Source organism: Rhincodon typus, chromosome 19 (assembly GCF_021869965.1).
Source record: "Rhincodon typus isolate 14 chromosome 19, sRhiTyp1.1, whole genome shotgun sequence".
NCBI lineage: Eukaryota > Metazoa > Chordata > Chondrichthyes > Orectolobiformes > Rhincodontidae > Rhincodon > Rhincodon typus.
In genome coordinates, this window is record NC_063350.1 from 31259382 (window position 1) to 31281938 (window position 22557).

Here is a 22557-nt window from a genome sequence, read left to right on the forward strand (position 1 = left end):
GTCTGGCAGCATCTGTGAAGGAGAAAACAGAGTTAACGTTTCGGATCAGAACTCTGTTTCTGAGGAAGGGTCACCGGACCCGAAACGTTAACTCTGTTTTCTCCTTCGCAGATGCTGCCAGACCTGCTGAGCTTTTCCAGCAACTTTGTTTTTGTTCAGGACAAAAGGAAAGCTGAATAAAAGTGATTATAAGAGCTAAGAGTAGGAGACAATGGGTAAACTGTACTGAATGCAACCAATTAATGTGATAATAGCCTAGGAGTATGGGAGAAGGGTGACTGTGCTAAAAGCAGCCCATGTCATGAAAAGAAACCTGGAAGAATGGAATTTGGCTGTAAAGTTATTTAATACGATGTTGAGTGCTAGAGGCTGCGGGGTCCCCAAATGAAAAAGGAGATGTTGTTCTTTGAGCTTGTACTAGGGCTTGCTGGACAGGCCTGTGACACAAATGTTGGCCTGGGAACACGGTGGTGTGTTGAAGTGGCAGGCAACTGGAAGCCCAGTGTCAATTTTTCAGACAGAATGTAGGTGTTCTGAAAAGCAGTCACCCAGTCTGTGTTTTATCTCCCCAGTGCACAGGAGATCACATGGTGAACAGTGAATGCAATAAGCTAGATTGAATGAAGTACAGGTAGGTATGTCTGTTCACACTGTGGTATTCTGGTCTGCTACTTGGACATCCTTCTTCCCCTTCTCCATTCAGGTGCAAGAGATTTAACACTTTCATTCTCACCAACCAGGCTGCATAATGTTCCTTGAAATAACGTAGTGACTTAAGACCACAAGATGTAGGAGCAGCAACAATAGATCATTCAGCGGATCAAGTCTGCTCCCCCGTTCAATGAAGTCCAGTTTATCTGATAATCCTCAACTCCACTTTCCTGCATTTTTCCTATAACCTGTTATTCCTGTACTGATTAGAAAGCTGTTTATCTCAACTTTGAATATATTTAATGACCTGGCTTCAACAACCTTCTGTGGTAAAGAATTCCATGGTTTCACTATCCTGAGAGAAAAATCTCTTCTCCATCTCAGTCTTGAATGGTTTACTGCTTATTCTGCAATTTTACCTCTGGTCTTAGACTCTTCCCACAAGGGGAAGCAACCTTTCCACATCTAATCTGTCAAGTCCCCTAAAAATTTTGTATGTTTGAATAAACATATACTTAGATTTCTTCCAATTTAGTTTACTTTATTCACTACTTACAACATGGTCGTCTCCATATTTTGAAAACAAACACTGATTTGCATGCCTTCGTGGAACACATGTCCAGTCTACAAGCATGACTCCAAGTTTCCAGTCTCCTACCTTTCAATTTCCCTATCCTGCTTCCACTCTGATCTTTCTATTGTTGGCCTCCTTAGTATCCTAATAGCATACAACACAAGCTTGAGGAACAGCGCCTCTTCCCTCAACTGGACACTTGATAGCCTTTTGGGCTTGATGTTGAATTTAACAGTTTTAGATTGTGAACTCTGCTCCTGTATTTTTATATCCTTCTCGCTTCTCTGTTATTGCCTTTACCAGATGGCAGCTATTCAGGATCCTGTTATTCACACCTTGTCAGGAAACTTTTTTTTTAAAACCTATCCTTTAACCACTTCCTTTGGCCTTGAGTGCCACTCATTTAATCTCTCCTGTCCTCCATACACTAATCTTCTCCTTTGTTCTTTTTCTGACTCAGGTTCTGAACAAGTGAAAAGCACCAATTATATTTCTAACTTTTATCCCAATTCTGATGGAAGGTCACTGACGTGAAATGTTAAATCTGGTTCTCTCTCTATATGGATGCTCTCAGAACTACGGAGCATTTCCAGCATTTTTCTGTCAATATTTCAGAATTCAGTGTTTTATGTTGTCTGTTTATATTTTGTTAAAATATCTTTGCATGCATTATATAAGTAATATGCTGTTGTTTTGTTCAAGGAACATTTCCAATATATTGAGTTCATAAATCAATATAGCCCATAGCTATCCAATGGAATTAATCCCTATTGTCATGTTCCTAGGGAAACCAATATTTTGAATACTATGTTGAAGTCCACAACAGTATATTTATCACATTTTATTACTACCATTTATTTACAAGTTAGATATTATGCACTTGATTTCCATATTAAAGTGTGGTGAAGGCAGCATATGAACAATACAACCCAATCCTTTGTGTTATTGGCAGCAAGCAGCAGCCCCTGACTTTCACAGCTTAGTGACACGTGTTACTAAGTGGGCATGCAGATCAACGGAAATTCAGTTTTAGTAGCACCACATGGTAAGCAACATCAACCCTGTTAACACCAATGCTGAGGTGGTGATAATGAGGCTCTACATCAACAGCAACTTGTATTTATATAACATATTTCACACAGAAAAATACATATGGTGCTTCTCAGAGACACATGCCAGGATTTTACACGATCCTAGAAAGTATATTGGGAGGCAGGAGGATGAAGGTGTGGTGATATTCCTGCTGCTACTGCATTTTACTGTTGGTGGGATAGGTGGTAGAAAGCATTCCTTCTAAACCAATTGAGCCTAAGGTGATCAATTAAACACCATGTAAGGGACTTTTTTTCCCATTGCTAGGGGAGACCGCCAGGTATAATCCATGGATTAATAGAATCCCTACAGTGCAGATAGAGGCCATTCAGCCCATTGAGTCTGCACCAATCCTCAGCAGACCAGGGTCCCTGGCGCAGTGAGGCAGTATTGCTAACCACTGGCTACTGTGCTGTCCAAATCAGAGTCAGGAGCTTCCTGGTCAGGCACCTTGTGACCACATGAACTTCCCAACAGCCTACTTTTCCACTGCCCCCAATGAAAGAAACCACTGTCCCCTCAATTAATTTCTACCCCATCTTGTACAATATCCATTGGTCCAGGCCAGATGCAGTCAGCATTGTTGACTGTCAACCTTACAACACTCCCGCAGCATGGCACTGCAGTTTTAGCCTGGACTGTTTGCTTAAATCTCCAATCTTAAGCCAACTGTTGTATTATAAGAAACATGATGTCAATTTGTACGCTAGCTCCAACAAACAGCAATGCAATAATAACAGAAAATCTATTTTGGTGAGTTTGATCAGAGGATAGTTTTTGCCAGTACACACGGGTAACCTACCACCTGTTCTTCTAATAATGCTACAGGATCTTTTTCATCCACATGGAGGGCTCACCTGCCTCTATTTCGAGTTGGAAATATAGTACAGTTGGGGGCCTCCTCCAGAGTGGAATGTCAACTTTGATTTTTGTGCTCAGTTGTTGGAGTGTAACTTGAACTCTCAACCTTTTTTGACTCCAGGAAAAATAATTACTGTCAGCTAAACCACAGCCAATACAAGGAATTTGGCTGGAGATCCAATAAAACAATGACAGTCATCTAAAAGAAATCAAAGAAGGGGTTTATTTGTCAGTGTGAAATGGGGGAGAACAAATCAGCCTGTTTCTCAAATCTCTTGGTAAATAAAACTTGGGAGAGATGTAAAGCGAGCTGCTGCTTTGCATTTCCCATTATTCCACAAGGTCAAAATTACCATCAAAGATTTAAATTTGAAATTAACATTAATGCAAATATCTTTAGTGATATGACATAGGTTTATAATGAATTTGAAATGTATTCAGATGATATACAGAATAGGACAATAAACCTACATATATCAAAGGTTGCTGTATTATAGTCAACCATTTGGTTGACAGTGATAAAGTGCTCTGAAGGGTTTCTTATTTGTTTAGATGCTCTTGTGATGCAACCTTAATTGGTTTGGTTAATAAATAACAGATCTCAGAATATGTACCATTTTATAGTTGCTTTTAGCTGAGAGATGGAATAGTATGTGGTGACATTCTGAACTAACAAGATGGATTTTTAGTGCCTGCAGCTACAGTGTATAAAAATATTTATTCTGTCTATAAATCATGTTAATATTTGAATTTACTGGGACTTAAGATAGTTGTACCAGACCAGAATACAGAAGTGAGAAATATGGAGTCCTCCATATTCCAGCATGGAGACAGAAATGCTAGACTTTAAATTTCAACACTTAAAGCTGAAAGATTAATAAGGTTTATTGCAAGCTTTTTGGGTTCAGTATAAAATTATTTTAAAAACCTATAATATATTTTGCATACCTGTGAAAATGCTGATACCTCAAATATGCACTTTGGCATCAGAGTCAACTACGTGACTTCATTGCACAGTTTTATAGTTCAGAACCAATATCATTCTGCACTATCCCATTGCTGCTTCTGCAGCAAATGCTGAGAGAAATATTAACTACTGAGGTTGAGCTCTTTTCTATTGAGAACAATATAAATGGTTAATCAGAATCACACATTAATATAAATTAGGAAAGCCATTCAGTGCTTAAATTTGTTCTGGACAAGCTATTCATTAACAAGCTCCCTACTTTCATCTTTTTGTTTTATTATTCTTTTTTGAATGTTTATCCAATTCCTTTTAAACAATGTTACAGCCTGTGCCCCAATAGCCACACTCATTAAATTACTAGTTATTTTGGAAACTTTTAGATTGTTTGCGTTAGGGCAGTGCTATAACCTGTTAAGTTAAAAATGTACTTCAATACAATAAATGCTACATTTCAAGCTATTTTGGTCCCTTGCGAAGATGACATTTAGAAAATATGGTTATTGATCTCCAGGCCCATGCTGCAGGATTCAAAATTGTTGCTTAGAAATTAACTTTTGAAGCAACAATTTAAGATTCAATGACATTCATTAAAAGTAAATGTAAACTGAAAGATTATAACCTTACTTTGGATCAAACATGTTACTTTGATGAAATATGGGAGTTTACGCTTGAAATTCTGGACTGGGAATTGGTTATAGAGACAATGTGGTTGTGTGTGAGGAGGAGTCATGTGGGAGAGTGATTCAGTCTGGACATGCGGAGTTACAATGGAGGCAGTAAATTGCCTGTGATGTCTGTAGTCTGGCTCTTAAAGCTGTGAATATAATTGACATGCCAATCATTGCCTAGTTGTTCTCAACAATTCTGTGGGAAAGGGTGCAAAAAACTCTCTCCTAGGTCTAATAATAATTTGAGGACTCATAACTGCCCTTTTCCATTTGTTCCTTCTTGATTAGCTTGCTTGCTGACAATTCATTTTAAAAAAGTTATTTTTATATCATAAATGGGTGAGATTATTGATTAGGGTAACAAAACCCATTTGTGATGATCACTATCATAAACAACTATTTCTTCAGAATCTGCTGAAATATTAGCTGCTGGTATTTTGTGACAGTGATCCTGCACATGGTGCATTAGCATCTACATTTTGAGCCTAAGGACAAAAGCATTTTGAAGATATTTCAATGTCTAGTAGACATTTTATGGTACTTCAAATACAAAGTAAGCATTGCATGACTGGGGACGTCTAGGTCATATTAAACAATATTGTTTTGTTTTTTTTTCCAAACTCTCCATTGCGATGAGGGTGAAAGAGTATTCAAAACTGGAGGTCCCTGGATCATTAATGATATGGAGGTTGAAATGAGATAAGAAGTGGAGGGTTATTACATTTGTATGTTCCATAATGTAGGAAGGATGCAAAATGAACATAGAAGGTACAAAGTAAATCTTAGGAGCTAATTGAGAACTGGGGTATGAGAAAACACAGATCTTTTATAAACAAATTAGTAGTAAGCAGCCACATAAATATGTTGTGGAGATTAGGGACCACAAAGGAGATATTCTCTGAGGCAAAGACATTGGTGATGAATGGGTATTAAATGAATGGCGCATTGGTAATGAATGCCACTATCACATGGAGCAAGCTGCAAACACACACAGGAATGCACTATTCCAGTGTGACATCAAAGTAGATCAGTGATCCTGTCTGGTCAAGACATTTAACAAATCATGCGATCTGGTCAAAGTTGATTGGCAAAGTATGACAATATAATTATTAGCCAAGTTAAAGCCAATGGGATAAAGCAATAAAGGCTGCATGGATTCAAAATTGACTAAATGCTAGAAAGCAAAGAGTGATGGTGAAAAGTTGCTTTCCAGACTGGAAATCTGAATTCTATTCCCCAGGGGTTGCTGTTAGAACCAATGTTTTTGAGATATTCATGAGCAAGGTATATTTTCAAAGTTTGCAGATGACACGAGCTTTGAAAATGAGGTTAACAATGAGGAAGATAGTAGGAGCAGACTTCAACAATATGCAAACCAACTGGTAAAATGGCAGCAGACATTTAATGCAGTAAAGTGTAAAATGATGCATTTTGTTGGATGTTGGAAAAGAGAACTGATGAACTGAATGGTATAATATTCAAGGGCATGCATGACCAGAGACATTGTGTGGTCACATAAGATTATCAAATATTAATTAGGATATATGGCACAGAAACAGGCCATTCAGCTCAATCCCATCGATGCCCCACTCCAGCATCTTCTGTGAATTGTGATACATGTCCATGAAACTTTAAAGGTGACATGTCAAGCATAAAAGGCTATTAGAAAAGCATATGGGATCCTTGATTCCTGAATAGTGAAACTAACATTTTTTGTATTTGTGGTAAACCATTTGAATACCATTCATTACCAATGCACTATGTGAGGCTTCGGCTGGAGCTCTGTATCCACAATAGTTCAGGAAGAATGTCAAAGCCTTAGGGAATGGAATAGTATCAAAGATGAAGGACCTCAATTGTGTGAAGAAACTGGAGAAGCCAGTGGTGGTGTTGGGGCAGAGAGGATTGAGGAGAGAATTGACAGATGCTCAATAAATTACTTTGATAAAGTAAATAGGGTCAGTAACCAGAGGACAGTGTGTTTGGCAAAAGAATTGGAAGTGATATGAGGAAACGTTTTTTATCTTGTGACCTGCTCTGATCTGCAATGCATTGCCGGAAAGGGTGGTGGAAGCAGATTCGGCTGCAAGATTCAAAATACATTTGAGTAAATGCTTGGAGAAATAAAAAGGAGAAAAGAAAACTTTACAGGGCTGTAGGGAAAGAAAGGGGAGAGTAAATTGGATGGTTCCACCAAAGAACCAATAAACAATGAGCCGAATGATTATATTCTGTGCTGCATCATTCTATACTTCTATGAAAGGCAAGTAACGGATACATTGCATCTGCTAAGCTTGATAGTTAAAGTTATAATGTATCTGTAATGAGAATTATAGAAAATGCTAGCTTGAGAAGAACTTCTGCTTACATAAAAGTTTTTTTTAATGGAGTCTGAAGTATCATAGGATTGGATCTCACATTACTTTAGCTAAGCCTGAGTTGTATTGCACTTTTTTTTTTGGGGGTGGTGATTATTGCCATGAAGCCTAGCAGGTTCTCCTGCCATATCTTACAAGCTTGCCTCATTATTTACCTACCACAGCCCTATAGGAAATCTCATGCTCGCTTTCCACCCCACCTTACCATGCACCATTCCCAGAACAATTTGTTACTTAGTGGATTACCAGAATTCATTGGCATCCCTTTCTCATGCCAACTTTAAATCACAATCCTGCCCTGATAGGAGTGAGGAGCTGAGTGGGTCTCTAGTCGAAACACTTGGGTCTAATAAACATCCCTTGTGTCCAGTAAAATATGGATGACACCTCACCTGAGGCGTAAATGAAGTTTACATAGTGTGAATGCACCAATTGTTAAGCCACAAAATGGAGGGAAGATACACTGAAATGGGAACACAACAGACTGCAGCCAAAAGAACATTTTCAACCCTTGCCCACCCCAAATCAAGTTTTAAAATGAATCCGTAGAGAAGGAATGTAAAATTTAGGTTGGGTAACGCAAGTAGGTATTAATGTAAATAATTATTGGAAATTGGATATAATAAAGATCAACATGTCAGCAATTTAGCAGATGTGGGTTTTCATGGCTAAGTAGTTTAATTTCACAGTCGAGGGACTGGCCATTGCAAAGCAGAATCAATAGCAGAAAGACACAGATATGGCACTATAATTCTAAATATAGATTTTTGCTTATGTTCTTAGGGTTGGTCACTGCCGAGTTTGTGCAGCAGTTCCCTTAGGAATATCACTAATCATTCTTCAGTGAGGAAAAGAAATGAGCTGATGGTTCTTTTAAATTTGAACACTGACTTCACCAAAAAAAACACATTCATTTAAGATAACTAGTAGAAAAAAAATCAACTTCATTGAAAATAAGCTGTGGTCTGCTCCAGTATTGCCACCATGTGCATACTATTTACCATTCAATTGTTCGGTGCTACAGAACTTAAATATTGCTGAAAAGAGAGGTGAAGTTAAAACATGTTGCCTCGTACACATCAGGACTGAAACACCAGAAAACCAATTCTAAGGAGGAAATAATTATTTATTCTCCAGCATGAAGAAAGTAATACTGATTGGTTCAACCATGTTTGGCATGGAAGTCCAGCAGGACTGTATTAGTTAGCTGAATAAATTCAAACCAGGTATATTGATTCTGGTATGGTATTGGCAGCAGGGACTGGCTGATTCCATAACAACTGCATCAGTGAAAAAAGTTGAGGAAATATTTATTCCTTTTGCTGATAATGATCAGGACCCTATTGATTCACATTCAGGAAAATATGACAAAGATGGGATTGAGCCAAGAACTGGGACTTGACTCTAACACTTCGTTTCAGCTCCACTTTGAGGGTTTGTGACTGTGAACTGTTGTAGATTGTTATGTTTTGTTTGTTGAATACCTAACCTTTATTAATTTGGTTGGCTCAGATGTAACACCAAGGGTTCATCACCAATTTTGAACTGAATTGCAGACTGTTACTGAAGGAAAATTAACTTTGGAGCCAAGAGAGTGCAAGCTTTAATTAATTGCATTAAAGCTGATAGAGAAATATAGTCACATCTTTCAGCTACTTTGACACATTCGTACTTGCACAATCTTGATAGAGGTGGCTGTTTTGTGAATCAAGTACATATACATTTTCTGATGGTTCTAGAATGTTCTACCACAGAAGCAAATTATTTGGCCAATCAGTTTTCTCCAAGAGCGATATGTACCAATCCCAATCTATTGCATACTGCTTGGATTCTTTAACATGCATGTTTTTCAAGAAACTAATTCCTTATTCAAATAACTGATGGATTATGCCTTGTCAATGGTTGAAAAATGTTGACAGTCACAAACAGGTGGTAGAAATGGGGGATGTGGCAGAGAGGCAGAGATGGTGGAAGATGAATGTAGATCTGATTTGTAGGTGACAGCATTAAAGTATAAAAAACTTACATCTATTACCTACTCCAACTATAATCAGCTGATGCTGTTGCCTGTTTTTGTGGTTACTACCAAGTGACCTGAGAAGGACAGAAAGCATGTTTTGAACATCAGTTGTAGGTATAGAGTAAATATACAACTTTACTGCTCCAAATAATTTCTGCCAGAACACAGCTGGATCCCCATCCATGGAGCGCAAAACTCCAGCTGTAGCTGTTGGGAGATAATCCGTTGTGTTACCACAAAATGCAGGGTGAGTTGCAATGACCAATGCACGTGAACCTTGTATTCATCACCTCCAGACTGGGTGCTGGAGCTCATCCAATTTGCTTGCATTGAAAATGGCATGCCAGGTTTCTTACAAAATTTATATTTCAATACTTTAGGAAAGTGTATGAGAATATGATTGGCTTACAGATGAGCTGTTTAGAAGTTATTCTGGATTAATATTTTACAAACAAATTCTTCAGACAAACTATCTAGGATTTGACATTGCCCAATTGTTCTAGACCATATTATTTCAAATGCAATGTTAAGTATCTTCAATAAACTCCGCAACCTGTAAATGAATTAGTAACTCCCTCCATAAATTTTAATCTAGTGCTTCTGGTGGGAGAATATTAATCTCTCAAATTGTCAATTTCCCAGTGTATGAAATATTGGATTCTGGCTGCCTGTGAACTGCTGTCAATGTTTTATCCATGCTCAGCAGCCCACAAATTTGTTTTATTTTTTAAAAATTCATTTTGCAGCTTAAATCTTCAAATTTTTGATTTGCTTGTCATCTAGAAAGTAACTGATTTGTAAAGTTGCAGACAGTTTGTATCCTTTTTAAAAAAAAAAAAAAATCATATCCCAGAAGGTAATGGGTTATAGCAACTAGTTGTGATCTATTGTCCATTCTTGACTCCAGATCATTCATTGCTGCCATTAAAAGAAATGAGCAATGTACTTTCCATAATAAAGAGCAATTTAAAAGTAATTCTCTTCATTATAGAACACACTGGTATAAAGTGCATCACTTTTAAAGAAATGGCCTATTTGGAAAACTGTTGAGTGAACCTATTTGTGTGCAAATACATCAGAGGTCAATATTGCAGTGCTGAAGCAGGGCCTGCCTGCATCCAATGCAAATTGGATAATCATGAACACACTTCAGCTTTTAAGTGTCAAGTGATATCTGTTCCATTGCAGTTGCAGGCAATAACCATATCAGCCACAAGAGACCTTGCTTTTCTGTTAGATATTCCCCAACATCTTTGGGTCGCCACTAAACAGGAGTTGTACATTTAAAATTTTACAAATAAATTAGGAAAAGAGGCCTCGTGAAAACTAATAATAATGATATTTTCAATGAAACCAAGACATTCCAAAGAAACTAACATTAACATTAAATCAACAAAGTTAACCTAAACAAAATACAAGCAAGGAAGAAAATGACTAAAGTGTACCAAATTCTAAGGGCCAGCTGGTTCCTATCCCAGAGCTTTAAAGAAAGTAAGTGACAATATTGCAGATGACTTACTGTAATCTGTCTCAAACCTTTCTCAGTTTGGAAACCATTTCTTCAGATCAGTCAATCACTCTGCTGATCTAATGTAGGTGACCAGGCAACCACAGAATTATAGAACAGTTAGTCTAACATCTGTTTGGGAAATTGCTAAAGTCTATAATTGAGTTTAGGGTGACTGAACACTGAATTTTCGATTGCCCCAGAGCGAGCCTACATGGATTTGTAAGTGGTAGATCATGCTCGATGAACCTGATTGCAGGTTTTGAAGAGGTGAGGCATTTGATAAAGCCCTTTTATAAGAGGCTGTTACCTAAAATTGAAATTCATGAAGGCAAATTGCTGGTCTGATCAGGAAACTGAATGCCAAACAACACTGGAGAGATTTTGGGTTTGCGTCCTAATTGAAACAATGCTGCAGAACTTAAGCATGTAAATTTTTGTGCTTTGTACATCCAGACGTTGTAATCCAACCTTTTGGTTATTGAGATATGTATGATAGATATGTATCTGTTTAGAACATGTAGAACCATTTAGGGCACAGGAGGAGGTAACTCTGTCCATCAGATCTGAACCAACAGAGAATATCTATCTATTTTCCAGTACTCGACTGGTTAAAAAACCGATTGTGAAATTAATAAATGCCATATTTAAAAAGGGCAATACAATTTTACAAAATAAATGTGTCTTGTATTCAAGCTATTTATTTTCCTGAACAGGGTCTCCGAATCTAGCTACAATTTAATTAGAAGTTTAATGTAAGAATGCATTTAGGAAAGTTTACACTTTAAACCATCTCAAGGATAATTTTTTTTCTTGTCCCTGAGTATGAGATGTCTGGAAACACATTGATCTAGTGGCATTATTACAAGCCGATTCTGTATGTATTTCAAAAAAAAAACCAGGCCAGTGTTTGATAATTATGCACAGTGAAGCTAAGGTTTAAGTATCAATCAACATAATGATGTTCCCTCCTGTAGTCAACTGGAGCACCTAAGGTTCGTTAAATCTACATTTGTTTGTATGATATTGTAGCTGTTCTTTAATGCTGTCCATTTATTATGTTAGCATTCAATTACACAAAAATCAGCCATCATTTGTTTTTTAGCACTTGGCTAAATTTCTCCTTTCGGCTATTATAGGAATCGATATGTGATTGACCAACTCTGACTTGCAAAATTCCATTTATCTAATGAAGTCGTTCTTCACTTGAGTTTAATGAAAGTTACTGAATCTATAGCTACAATACGAACCACAACTCAGTATGTTTGAGTGACAATCCCTCCAGAGCAAACTGGCAGTTTAGTTCCATTCCATTCTTAACCCTTTTAGTGGTCTACGTTCCTTTTGCTTCTACACCAAGCTCACAGTTGCTATTATACAACACTTGCTTAAACAGGTTTCCTCCTTTTTATGATCAATCTGCTCAATCCCTCTCTGTGCCCTTGCCATACACAATCACTTGCAGCCTTGTTCATCTTACTATGCTCCATACAGTGGCATTCTATCTGGCCTGAGCCATTGTGTATATAATTCCCCCTCCCTGGAGGTGGTGGTAAGGGAGTATAATTGAGAATGATTGATTGTTCCAGGAGAGAGATTCATGTCCATCTACCACCAAGCAATTAAATTCAATGCAAGAATGTCCATGAGTGATCTCCTTGACACCACCCCCCCGCCGACTAAATATAGCCTTTAACTAGACAAGTAGGAGTCACTTAAAGGCCTCAACTTGCCACTTTCTCAATTACCTGCCTTCTGCAGGTGAGAAAGATGCTGGTTGAACTGACACCCTTTTTGTTTTCATTCATCTGTCCACCTTGTTAGTTGCAGCAATGTTAATTTAAAAACTGATTTCTTCCCAAGTGGAAATCTTATTCCCAGCATCAAATTAACTTGTGTTTTGGAAGAAGTCAATTTAACCATGCTTTCATGAATTAACAAAAAGAGACAGTTTATTACTAAGCAAAGAAGAATTAGCAATGTAACATACACATACACAGACACAGATTATAAATAAGAGGCAGATCCATAAAAATAAAAGTAAACAAAATATGTACAGATCATTTTCTGAGTTATTGAATATTGTGGCCATTTCAGTAGAGGTTACTGATAGCATCAACATTGGTATTTGAACAAAGGCAGAAAGGGCTGGAGAATCTCAGCAGGTCCAGTAGATTCTTTTGAGAGAAACAGAGTTAAGGTTTTGAGTATATTTTCTGTTTACTGTCAACAATGCTTACAGACCTACTGAGTTTCTCCAGTACTTTGTTTTGATTTCAAATTTCCAGCCTCCACAGAATTTTGCTTTTTTCCAGTTGAACAGTTGGCTTCGTAGTTTTGCAGATTAGTTGAGATTCTGCATTTCTGATTCCATGCAATTGTGCTATAATTCCAGCATTCAAGGCAAGAGAAAGTTCTTTTTGTTTTCCTGTTTCTTTTCTTCAATTTATTGAACGGTTGTAAAATTGTAGAGTTCAGCTATTCACATCTGTAATTTAATCATTTTGGTGTTAATTTAGAACTGACTATATTAAAATATGCTTTAAGGAAAAAGGACTGTAAATGCAACATGTAAAAAGCATTTGACCAATGAAATACAGCGCTGATATGCTTTAGTATAAAGCCTGCACCAATGCCTCTGCTGTTCTGAGGATTAAGGACTAGTCTAATATAGATGACAGGATGTTTTATTGTTACTCAGTATTTAAATCCCTTGTGCAGTGTATACATTCAAAATAAATCTCAGCTTAACTGCAAGATAGAATGGCCACATGGTGGCAAATTGCAGAGCATGACCTCCAGTTTCAGTTATTGAAACGGGATGTATAGGAGCTAAAATAGCGAAATTAAGTCAGTACATTTGCAAGGGCCAAGGAAATTGAGCTCATGTGACTGACTGGCAACATCTGAAAGAGCACCGAGAGACTGCACTGAGAGCGCTCTGGAGATAGAAGCTGTAGAAAGGACTCAGCAAATGAGGTAAGAAGATAATGCTGAGAAATGTCTACAGCACATTTAATAAAGAAGGGTCACTTTGTTTCTGCCCCTAGCTCAGTGCTGGTAATGTGATAAGTGATATGTTCAAGAAAATAACTTCATACAGATTGAATGAAGGTAGTATTTGTAACAAAAAAAACAGTTAAGGCAATGAAGGGTAATGATCAGCAGTACTGCCTTCGAGCTTTGTACTTCCTCTCTGCTGAACTAACTGATTCAGTAAGATGACTGTTTATCTTAGCGTATTTTATCAAGTTAATGAAAAATCTGATAATGAGAAAAAGATAAAGATTGAGAAAGTTAAAGCTTCAATGAACAGTATTTGAAGTTCTCAAATGGATCAGTTACTGGTGTTAACTGGTCAACTCTAGTGTCTGTAGTGCATGTGAGATATGTAGGGCAGGGTGGCCAGAAATAAACATTATTGCACAATTTTTAAACACAAAACTATGTATTAACTGTATTGGAAACTTTTAATGCTTATTACTACTTCAAGTATTCCTGCATAAGTAATCATTGTTCAGTTAGAATTATACATAGATGTATAAAATTGTTTCATATAAAGTATCGTTACATGGGCTAGTTGTAAATAAAGACTCGTAGTTAAATCCGCTACATGCAGTGGATTGGAGAAAAGTTTCGTGCACAATATGCTTGTTGGTCATTTTGATTGCCTGCTTTGAGGAGTATGCATCTTATGGCAGCTGGTTCTAGTGGGCTTATTTGATAGGCAAAATTTTATGCTCCCCTGGTGGACTGCTTGGTAGGTATGGGATGTGTAATTGCGTGTAGAACCAGTATCAGTGCCTACATATCTACCTCTCACCCCAATTTTACTCATGGTGGGAAGGCGTCAGGTACACTGCCTGTCCTCAGGTAAGTGAAGTACTTGTTTCTTTTTTACATTCATGGATGTCAGCATCACTGGCATTTATTACCCATTCCTAATTGCCCAGAAGGCAGTTAAGTGTCGACTACATTGCTGTGGATCTGGAGTCATGTGTAGACCAGACCAGGTAAAAATGGCAATTTCCTTTTCTAAAGGACATTAGTGAACCAGATGGGCTTTTCTGACAATGGACAATGGTTTCATGGTCATCATTGGACTCCTAAATCCAAACGTTTGCTGAATTCAATATCCACCATCTGCCATGGCAAGATATGAACCCAGGTCCCTGGGACATTACCAGGGTCTCTGGATTAATAGTTCAGCGATAATACCACTAGGCCATCACCTCCCTCTTTAAGTGGTCTCTTAAAGGCTTCTCCCTATGCAGTCAATTTTTTTCCCTGTGAGGGTAGACGTTAAAGGTCGCACTCCACTGGCTGTTGGCAGGAAAAGGGGTTTATCCCTTAGAAGGTCAGTGACCTCCTGTACTGAGCAACTCACTGGGAAGGCATTGATTCTTGCCAATATGACCCCCACCTGGGGTATCATATCAAGGAGGGACCCAGGCAGAGGGAAGTGGTGGCAGTTGGGGACAGAGCATGTAGGAAGGGGGCCATTAGGACTAGGAAGTGGTCAGCCAGCAGTAGGTATCAGTTGAGAGCTGCCCTGTTCGTGCCACTGGGAATGAGAGATTCAACTAGCCTCTCTCAGGAACCCAAGTCAAAACCCATCCTGGTTTGCTTGTCAAGCTCTGTGTGAGGTGAACCCCTCCACTGCTAAGGTGATAGCAGCAGCAGCAGCAGCATGATGAGGCCTTGAAAACCCACTCAAGGATCTCTATTGCTTGTGGGGTAGGAAGCCCATCCATGAGCATTGCCTGCCCTGGACCTAATCAGAAAGATGGTAGGGTACCCATCTGCCACCCTCCCACCAAATTAAATACCCCCAGCCACTAAATTCGCCGCAAGGTTCTGCCAAATGTTTCAGGTCAATGACTATTCATCAGCTTGAAATGATCATTGGCCTGAAACATTAGCTCTGTTTTCCTCTCTTGACAGACACTACTTAGCCAGTTGAGCATTTCAAGCTTTTTCTGGTTCTCTTTCTGTTTCTGTTTAATACATATTTTTTATGCCCGTTGCCTTGTTTAAAGATATACTTGTGTTTGCATTGTCTGCCACAGCATTATAAAACCATGTATTACTATTCATGATTTTAAATTCTCTCGGCATCTGTGCACTTCGAATAAAATTCTAATGCTGTGGACATAATCACCATTCACTGTTATTGTTTAAATTCTCTTTGCCTGACTAAGACATCATTGTTTTGAGATAAAGACCGGTTTGGCATCTATTGAGTAATAACTGAGTCAAAGATTATTAAGCACCACATTTTCCCTGCTTTTGAAACAATCACTAACATGCCAATGCACAGAATGCATTCCACTGGCTGTTTATTGTAATGTCATATTATCACATTTGTTTTCCATGTTTTTATTGGATACAAAATAGCAATTCTGATCTGTATTAGATCTTTATTGATTTGTTTTGAACCTGCATTTTGACATGTTCTCTGTTTTACTTGATATGATGTTACCACACCGTTTTCATCCAAGTGCAAACTTTAACTTTGGCACCCATATCATTATGGCCTCAACATATATTTATTGCTGAGGCTGCCTTTTGAGAACGGAGTCCAAATCAAAAATGACCTGTTTTGCAAGATGATGGCAACATCCAGCGCCATATTGGGGTACATGTGACAGTGAAGGGCTTTATGCCTAATTTAAAACACCTCTACATAATTAGGCTGCCTAAGTTGAAAGGGATTTAAACTCCTCCTCCAAATAAGTTTTCCACTGGATGTAGCCTAAGAAACAGTCACCATGAAAAAAGTGGGTATATCACCTTTTTTTGCAGTCGATGTGGATATAGGTAGAGCAGTCTAGATGCACTGCGCTGGAAATCTATGATCACCCTCTGCTCTCTCCTACTGTCCTTTTTTTTTTTCCCTCCCCTTCCCCCTGACCTGTTCCCTAAAGACTACTGTCCAAAATTCATGCTGAAATTAGCAGCCTGTACCTTGGAAGGCACAACAGGCCCTTCCAGCTCATCTGAATCACTGAGATAAAGCCCAGGGCACAATTGGGTCCTTCTCTAGCATCTTTGATGATTAAAAGGAGGTCATGCCTAATTTCTACCCCAAGATTTTCAGAATATTCTGCAAATTTGAGTCTAAATTTCAAACAAAATAAGAAAAGAAAATGGTGTACTGTATCATGAATGCATTGAGCTAGCTTCCACAGTACTGAGGGAAGAGGAATGATCAGATAATATGCTTCTTGTTAGATATGACATTACTGTTTATTTTTTTAAATTGCAGAGCTGAAAGTAAACGAAGAAAGGAACTCCTTTCCTAACCCCGGAAGGACAAAAGGTCTTGAGTGAGACAAAATGTCACAGTCAAGACTTGCCTTTGGATTGATTGTGTTGGGGCTTGTTGCTTTTGTGAGTCCTGGGTTAGCTGTCCTTTCTCAGCGATTGAAAGGCCGATTTCAACGGGATCGCAGGAATATTAGACCAAACATCATCCTCATTTACACAGATGACCAGGATGTGGAACTTGGTAAGAACAATTTAACATGTTTTTTTTTAATAAAATCAACTAGTTTACTGCCTTTATTGAATTGATACCAGTTAGTCAATATAGTAACCAATAAATCAGCCATCTGGCCTCATGGGCAGAAATGGTTTGTTTGTTTATATTGTCCTTTGCTTCCAGTTGCAATATTGTTTGTCTTCTGTACTTGTCCCTTTCCTATGTACAAATTTAGTGCGTCTTGACCCTTCTGCTTGGCAGTAGTTTGTTCGCTAAGTGATAAAATAGACTGACGTTGGGTTCAGTCCAAATATTCCTCTGGAATACTTCACTCATGACTTAACTCTGAGCCAAGAGATCCTTCACACACCCAGTAAGTGTGGCAGAGTGCTGGCCTGTGCCAACTGACTAAGCCATGACCAGACTTACTGCTTTTGCCAACTGGACATAGGATATTTTGGAATTCCCAGATCACAGAAGTCAGGATTCCAGTGTTTTTTTCTGTGAAAGTGCAAACTAGTAGCTTTACTCATGTTGGCTGAGGTGTTTGAAGAAGACAGTTACTGCTATGTTGCTTTGTTGCTCTGGCAACACCATACAATATTAGCACAATATGAGAAGCAACATGGTTATAGCGAATTAAATATTGACATGCCACATGAGAACATTTTGTCCATCACATTGGCACCAGCTAACTGAATGTGTTATCCATTTAGCCCCATATTGCTCATCTACTGTGTAATTCGTTATAACTATTTATATTTGAATTTCTTCTTTTGTGATAATTTGACATGTATTCCCCCTTGTTATTGACTATAACTTCCCCCCTGAGTTATTGAATAATGAAAACAAGTTCACCCTTGTATCTTATGAAAATCTGTCTCCGTACTAGCAGTAGAAGAATTTATGTACAGGGATCAGGATGTGCAATTCTCCTGTGCCTGGATGAAATGATGCACACTGGTGCTGCATGCGCTAAGTATACTACTGAGTGACTGCACATCTCAGTCTGTGGCCCTTGATTCAAAGCGAATATCAATTAAAGCTAGCCTACACTATTTAAAGCTAGACTGTACTCCTTGAAAGGATACTGCATTCTACCTGTAGTCAATATTGGAAAAAGCTTCAAGCAGGTTCGATGATGGTGCAATTTACAAGAGAATATGCCTCCAGGATTTTGGATGCCATTACAGAAGGGGGTGGGGTGCGGGAGAGAGAGAGAGAGAGAGAGAGAGAGACTTCCCCTAGGAATTGTGGGATCGTGTTCAACAGTGACCAGGATCGGTGAGTGGTGAAATTAACCTCTTTATTGAGCATCCACAGTGGCACAGTTCAAGATGGCGATGAAATCCAAACTACAGTTTTATAGTAGCCTCTTTTATACACCGTTTTTGCATACAATAAAATTTTAGCACTATAATATCACATAGTTGTATCAATTGTACACAAATTTGCGTGACATTTGTCCTGGGGAAGCAGGAGATGGTTTAAGCACTTGTTAAATGCTGCGTGTTACTCCTGACGGGATTAAAATGTCTATCTGGTCTGAGCTTATATAAGTAAGAGGGGTTAGTCCTTTTAGTCTTTTAAAGTTAGTAATTTTGGTAAAAATGCTAGACCTATATGATCTAAATAAGTGAGAAACTATACATGTTCAAAATTAAAAATATAGAGAATATTAAACTGATTGCCTGCATTTGGGTCATGAGATTTTATTTACTATTGCCGGTTTTGACCGTTCTTACACATTCATGCAGTTTCATGGAAGCGCTGTTTTGATAGTAAGTTTCTTCAACGGGGTAGCAGCCCTATTTAATGTGTATTAAAAAGTATTAATCCGTACGTTAGTATGAGATGGTAGTCCTAAATAAAAATTAGAAATTGGTAGTGTATAAGGAAAAAGATAAAGAGATAAAAGAGCAGCAGATCGTAGGGACATGCTGGTGGAAGAAACTGTTTGATGTCCTGCAGCCTACTCAGGTCCCAAGAGATGGTTACTAAGGGCTAATTAATATTATAATCTTTCTATAGTTTCGAATGAGTTATGGAAACATGATGGCGGGGATGGCATTGTGCTGAGTAGGTTACAGTATTAACACTTATTCGGGGGCAGCCTTTGATACAGAAGCTGTTCTAAACACTGCTTGCAGCGTGGGGCTGAGAAGAATTGAAAGGTGTGAAGAAACAGTAATGGGTTGGAAGGGATGTTTAATTTAATTTATCTTGTAAAATTAAAATGTGCTACAAAAACGTGGTTATATGAATGAGTGAATGGAAATGAAGTATAGTAAACATAGAGCACTTGTGAATGAGTTAGTAAAGAGAATCCTAATATAATGTCTCACAGAACCTTTCCAGACAGCTGTTCAGATAGGAAGAAGAGATGACCATGGTACTTAATGCCCACAGTCTAATGCCAAGGTCATGGATGTAATGTTGCGGCAAATTTAGTGACCTTTAAATGAGTGGTCAAAATCAGTGAGTATATTCCCTTATGTACCAGTTCTTGCAAACTTTAAAACTAGCTTCATGTACTGCTCTCTTTCACAAACCTCCCCCATCACTATCATTCCTCTGTATCACAAGTCAATTGTCCTTAACATTGTTTCACCTCATACTCACGCACTTAACATTGCTCACATCTCACAGCTTGTGCACACTGTCTGTTCTTTGAATGTAGCATGCACATTACATGTGGCACCATGCTTACAGACATACTTGCCTGCTTTGAATAGGGCATTCTAATGCAGCATGACCAGTATGCAGGAGGTGGTACTGGTAAGAAATGGAGTGACTGTCACTGTTCTTGGAAGTGTTATGGGGATTGCTGAGGTCCTGCACTGGGGGAGCTGCAGTGACTCTATGGTGTACAAACCTGCTGTAACTCTTTCGGCGATTAGTATTTGTCCTCCCACCACTGATAGTGAGTCTGTCAACCAGCCAATTTAGACTAATCTTGTCCATGACCAGAGAATGCAGTCCATAGCTAACTCCCCATTACTCATGAGTGTCCTGCAAGGCCAGTTGCAGTCTCCTCCACTTGGTGTTTCCAACGTGGCTGTTTGAAGATTTCTGTCGCAGGAGCAGTGTTACGTAGGAACACTAGGCCAAGTAAAAACACCTGCAAATGGGCGCTAAGAGAATGCACAAAGGTTTGTGTGTTAGAAGTGTTGTTAGTTGAACCTTTTCTGGATTTGTTACTTTTCATAGAATCATAGAATCCCTACAGTGTGGAAACAGACCCTTCAGCCCAACAAGTCCACACTGACCCTTGGAGCATCCCACCCAGACCCATCCCCCTATAATTCATGTAATCTACACATTGCTGAACATGATGGGCAATTTAGCATGGCCAATCCACCTAACCTGCACACCTTTGGACTGTGGGAGGAAACTGGAGCACCCAGAGGAAAGCCACGCAGACACTGGGAGAATGTGCAAACCCCATGCAGACAGCCACCCGAGGGTGGAATCGAACCCGGGTCCCTGGCGCTGTGTGGCAGCAGTGCTAACCAGTGAGCCACTGTACCACCAATTGGTACCTTTTTATTTCAAACTTCTGGGCAAGGGGACCCTGTGCTAGTCAGTAAGAGAGCGATGACATGCTGGGGAAATGTTGAGCAATGGGAACCGGGGGAATTGTTCAGGGCATCCTGAGTCTGATAGTGTATTCTTGCATACCATTTTGGAAGATTGACTGTTGGCCACCTCCTCCATTCTTCACAATCATCTCCTTCCTTCAATCCCAATGTCCACTTCTTTCTCCAATATTCATAACTCTTTTTTTCCTCATCCATTTTTCATGTTCTTCAGCCTCCCAGTGCTTGTATTACCTCCTCCCCCATTACTCATGGTCTTTCTCATCCTCCATTCCAGTACTCTTTACTACTACTTCTCCTCCTCCTCCTCTTTCATACAAGTGTTTCCTCCTCATTCCTCATGCACTGTCCTCCTCCCCCTCCATTTCTCTTGCATCGTCCTCCTCCATTCCCTGTGCTCCCCCTTCTCCTCCATTATTCCTCCTACATCCCTCCACAACCATCAAGTATATTTTCTTTTTTCATTCTCTGCTTGTCCACAATTACAATAGTTACAATTGACCTCATTAGTCCAGTTGCCAATAGCAAGTATTTTTGAATAAGCATCAATCAGTGTGCTGAGAAAGCCAAACCACTAACTCTTGACATGACCAGCATTTTGTATGTAATCCACAGATCCATTTATATCCGTATAATGTACTACTTCAGATCCAAATAAAATTCTGCCCTTTTTTACAGTAATACAATCCATACATTTTAGTTAATCTTAATGGTGTCAACTGAGCTGAACCCATCTTGCAGTGAAAGAAGATCCCTTCAATCACAGTAATACGTTTTGACTAAATGTTAAAAACAGATTCTGCATTTTAATGTTGTTGGAATGTTTTGAAACACTGCAAAAATATTAACCAATTCATTCGCTTTTTATTACTAAATCTATAGTAAGTCTTTTTCAGACTCATTCAGTTAGTCCCAGAGCAATGAAATTGTCATCAATTTGATCACATTCTCAGACAAATTATACATGGGGGAGAGCTTTCTACATAGCAACAGACCATTGTGGGGAATCCAGTGTATTGTGTATTTGTTCTCTTGTCATAGAGTTGACAAGAGTACAAACGCATTATGCATATATCACATAACCAGTATAGATAGCTGGCCTTGCATCTTCAGCTCATTTTTATAGTTAGAATTTATTGTCTACACATTTTGTTCATCGGGCAGGGAGCATAGCTGAGCAGGCATTTTTGAAAATTTAAAGAACTAGTCATGTAAAATGAATGTAGCATACTGGGGCATTATTTCATACTATCTTAAAGCTTAAAAATATTTATAAGTATTCAAACACTTCCGAAGGTTTTACATGGAGGAAAAAAGAAGTAGACGATTAAAATCAAAGGATGGGCAATTTGATTTATAGGCATTAAACAGATCCTGTGAACAAAGGGGAAAATGTGGCCTACCACCAGATTGTCTCTGATAATTGGCCAAATCCGATTGCTGCTGCATTCAACGCACATGAAAAGCAGGTGAGCTATGAGCACAAACTCTACCCTGTATAAAATGGACACTAGACATTTGAATTAATTTTCATTGTTATTTTTGTTGCTACCTTGAAAGAACAATGCACAACCTTGCCTTACAAATGACTAGTGCCTAAGATTAGTTAGAAAGGAGAACCTGCATTGACCACTTGGAGAAGAAGACATTAACTATGACTTCTGTGAGTTTTGCTATATGTGGCTGGATGCCTGGTTTTTGCTCCTAATGAACTTCATGGGCTGCTAAATAAAAACCAAAAGAACTGTGGCTGCCT

General features: G+C 38.6%; 1 protein-coding gene across 1 annotated transcript in view; it reads left to right on the forward strand.

Moving 5' to 3' along the window:
* LOC109928319 (extracellular sulfatase Sulf-2-like) overlaps positions 1-22557 on the forward strand; it is a 299004-nt gene that overhangs the window by 179085 nt on the left and 97362 nt on the right. Inside the window, exon 3 of the mRNA XM_048608567.1 lies at positions 16987-17229. Within this exon, the coding sequence (XP_048464524.1) occupies positions 17058-17229 (172 nt within the window). The 5' untranslated portion in view covers positions 16987-17057. The remainder of the gene's footprint in view (positions 1-16986; positions 17230-22557) is intronic.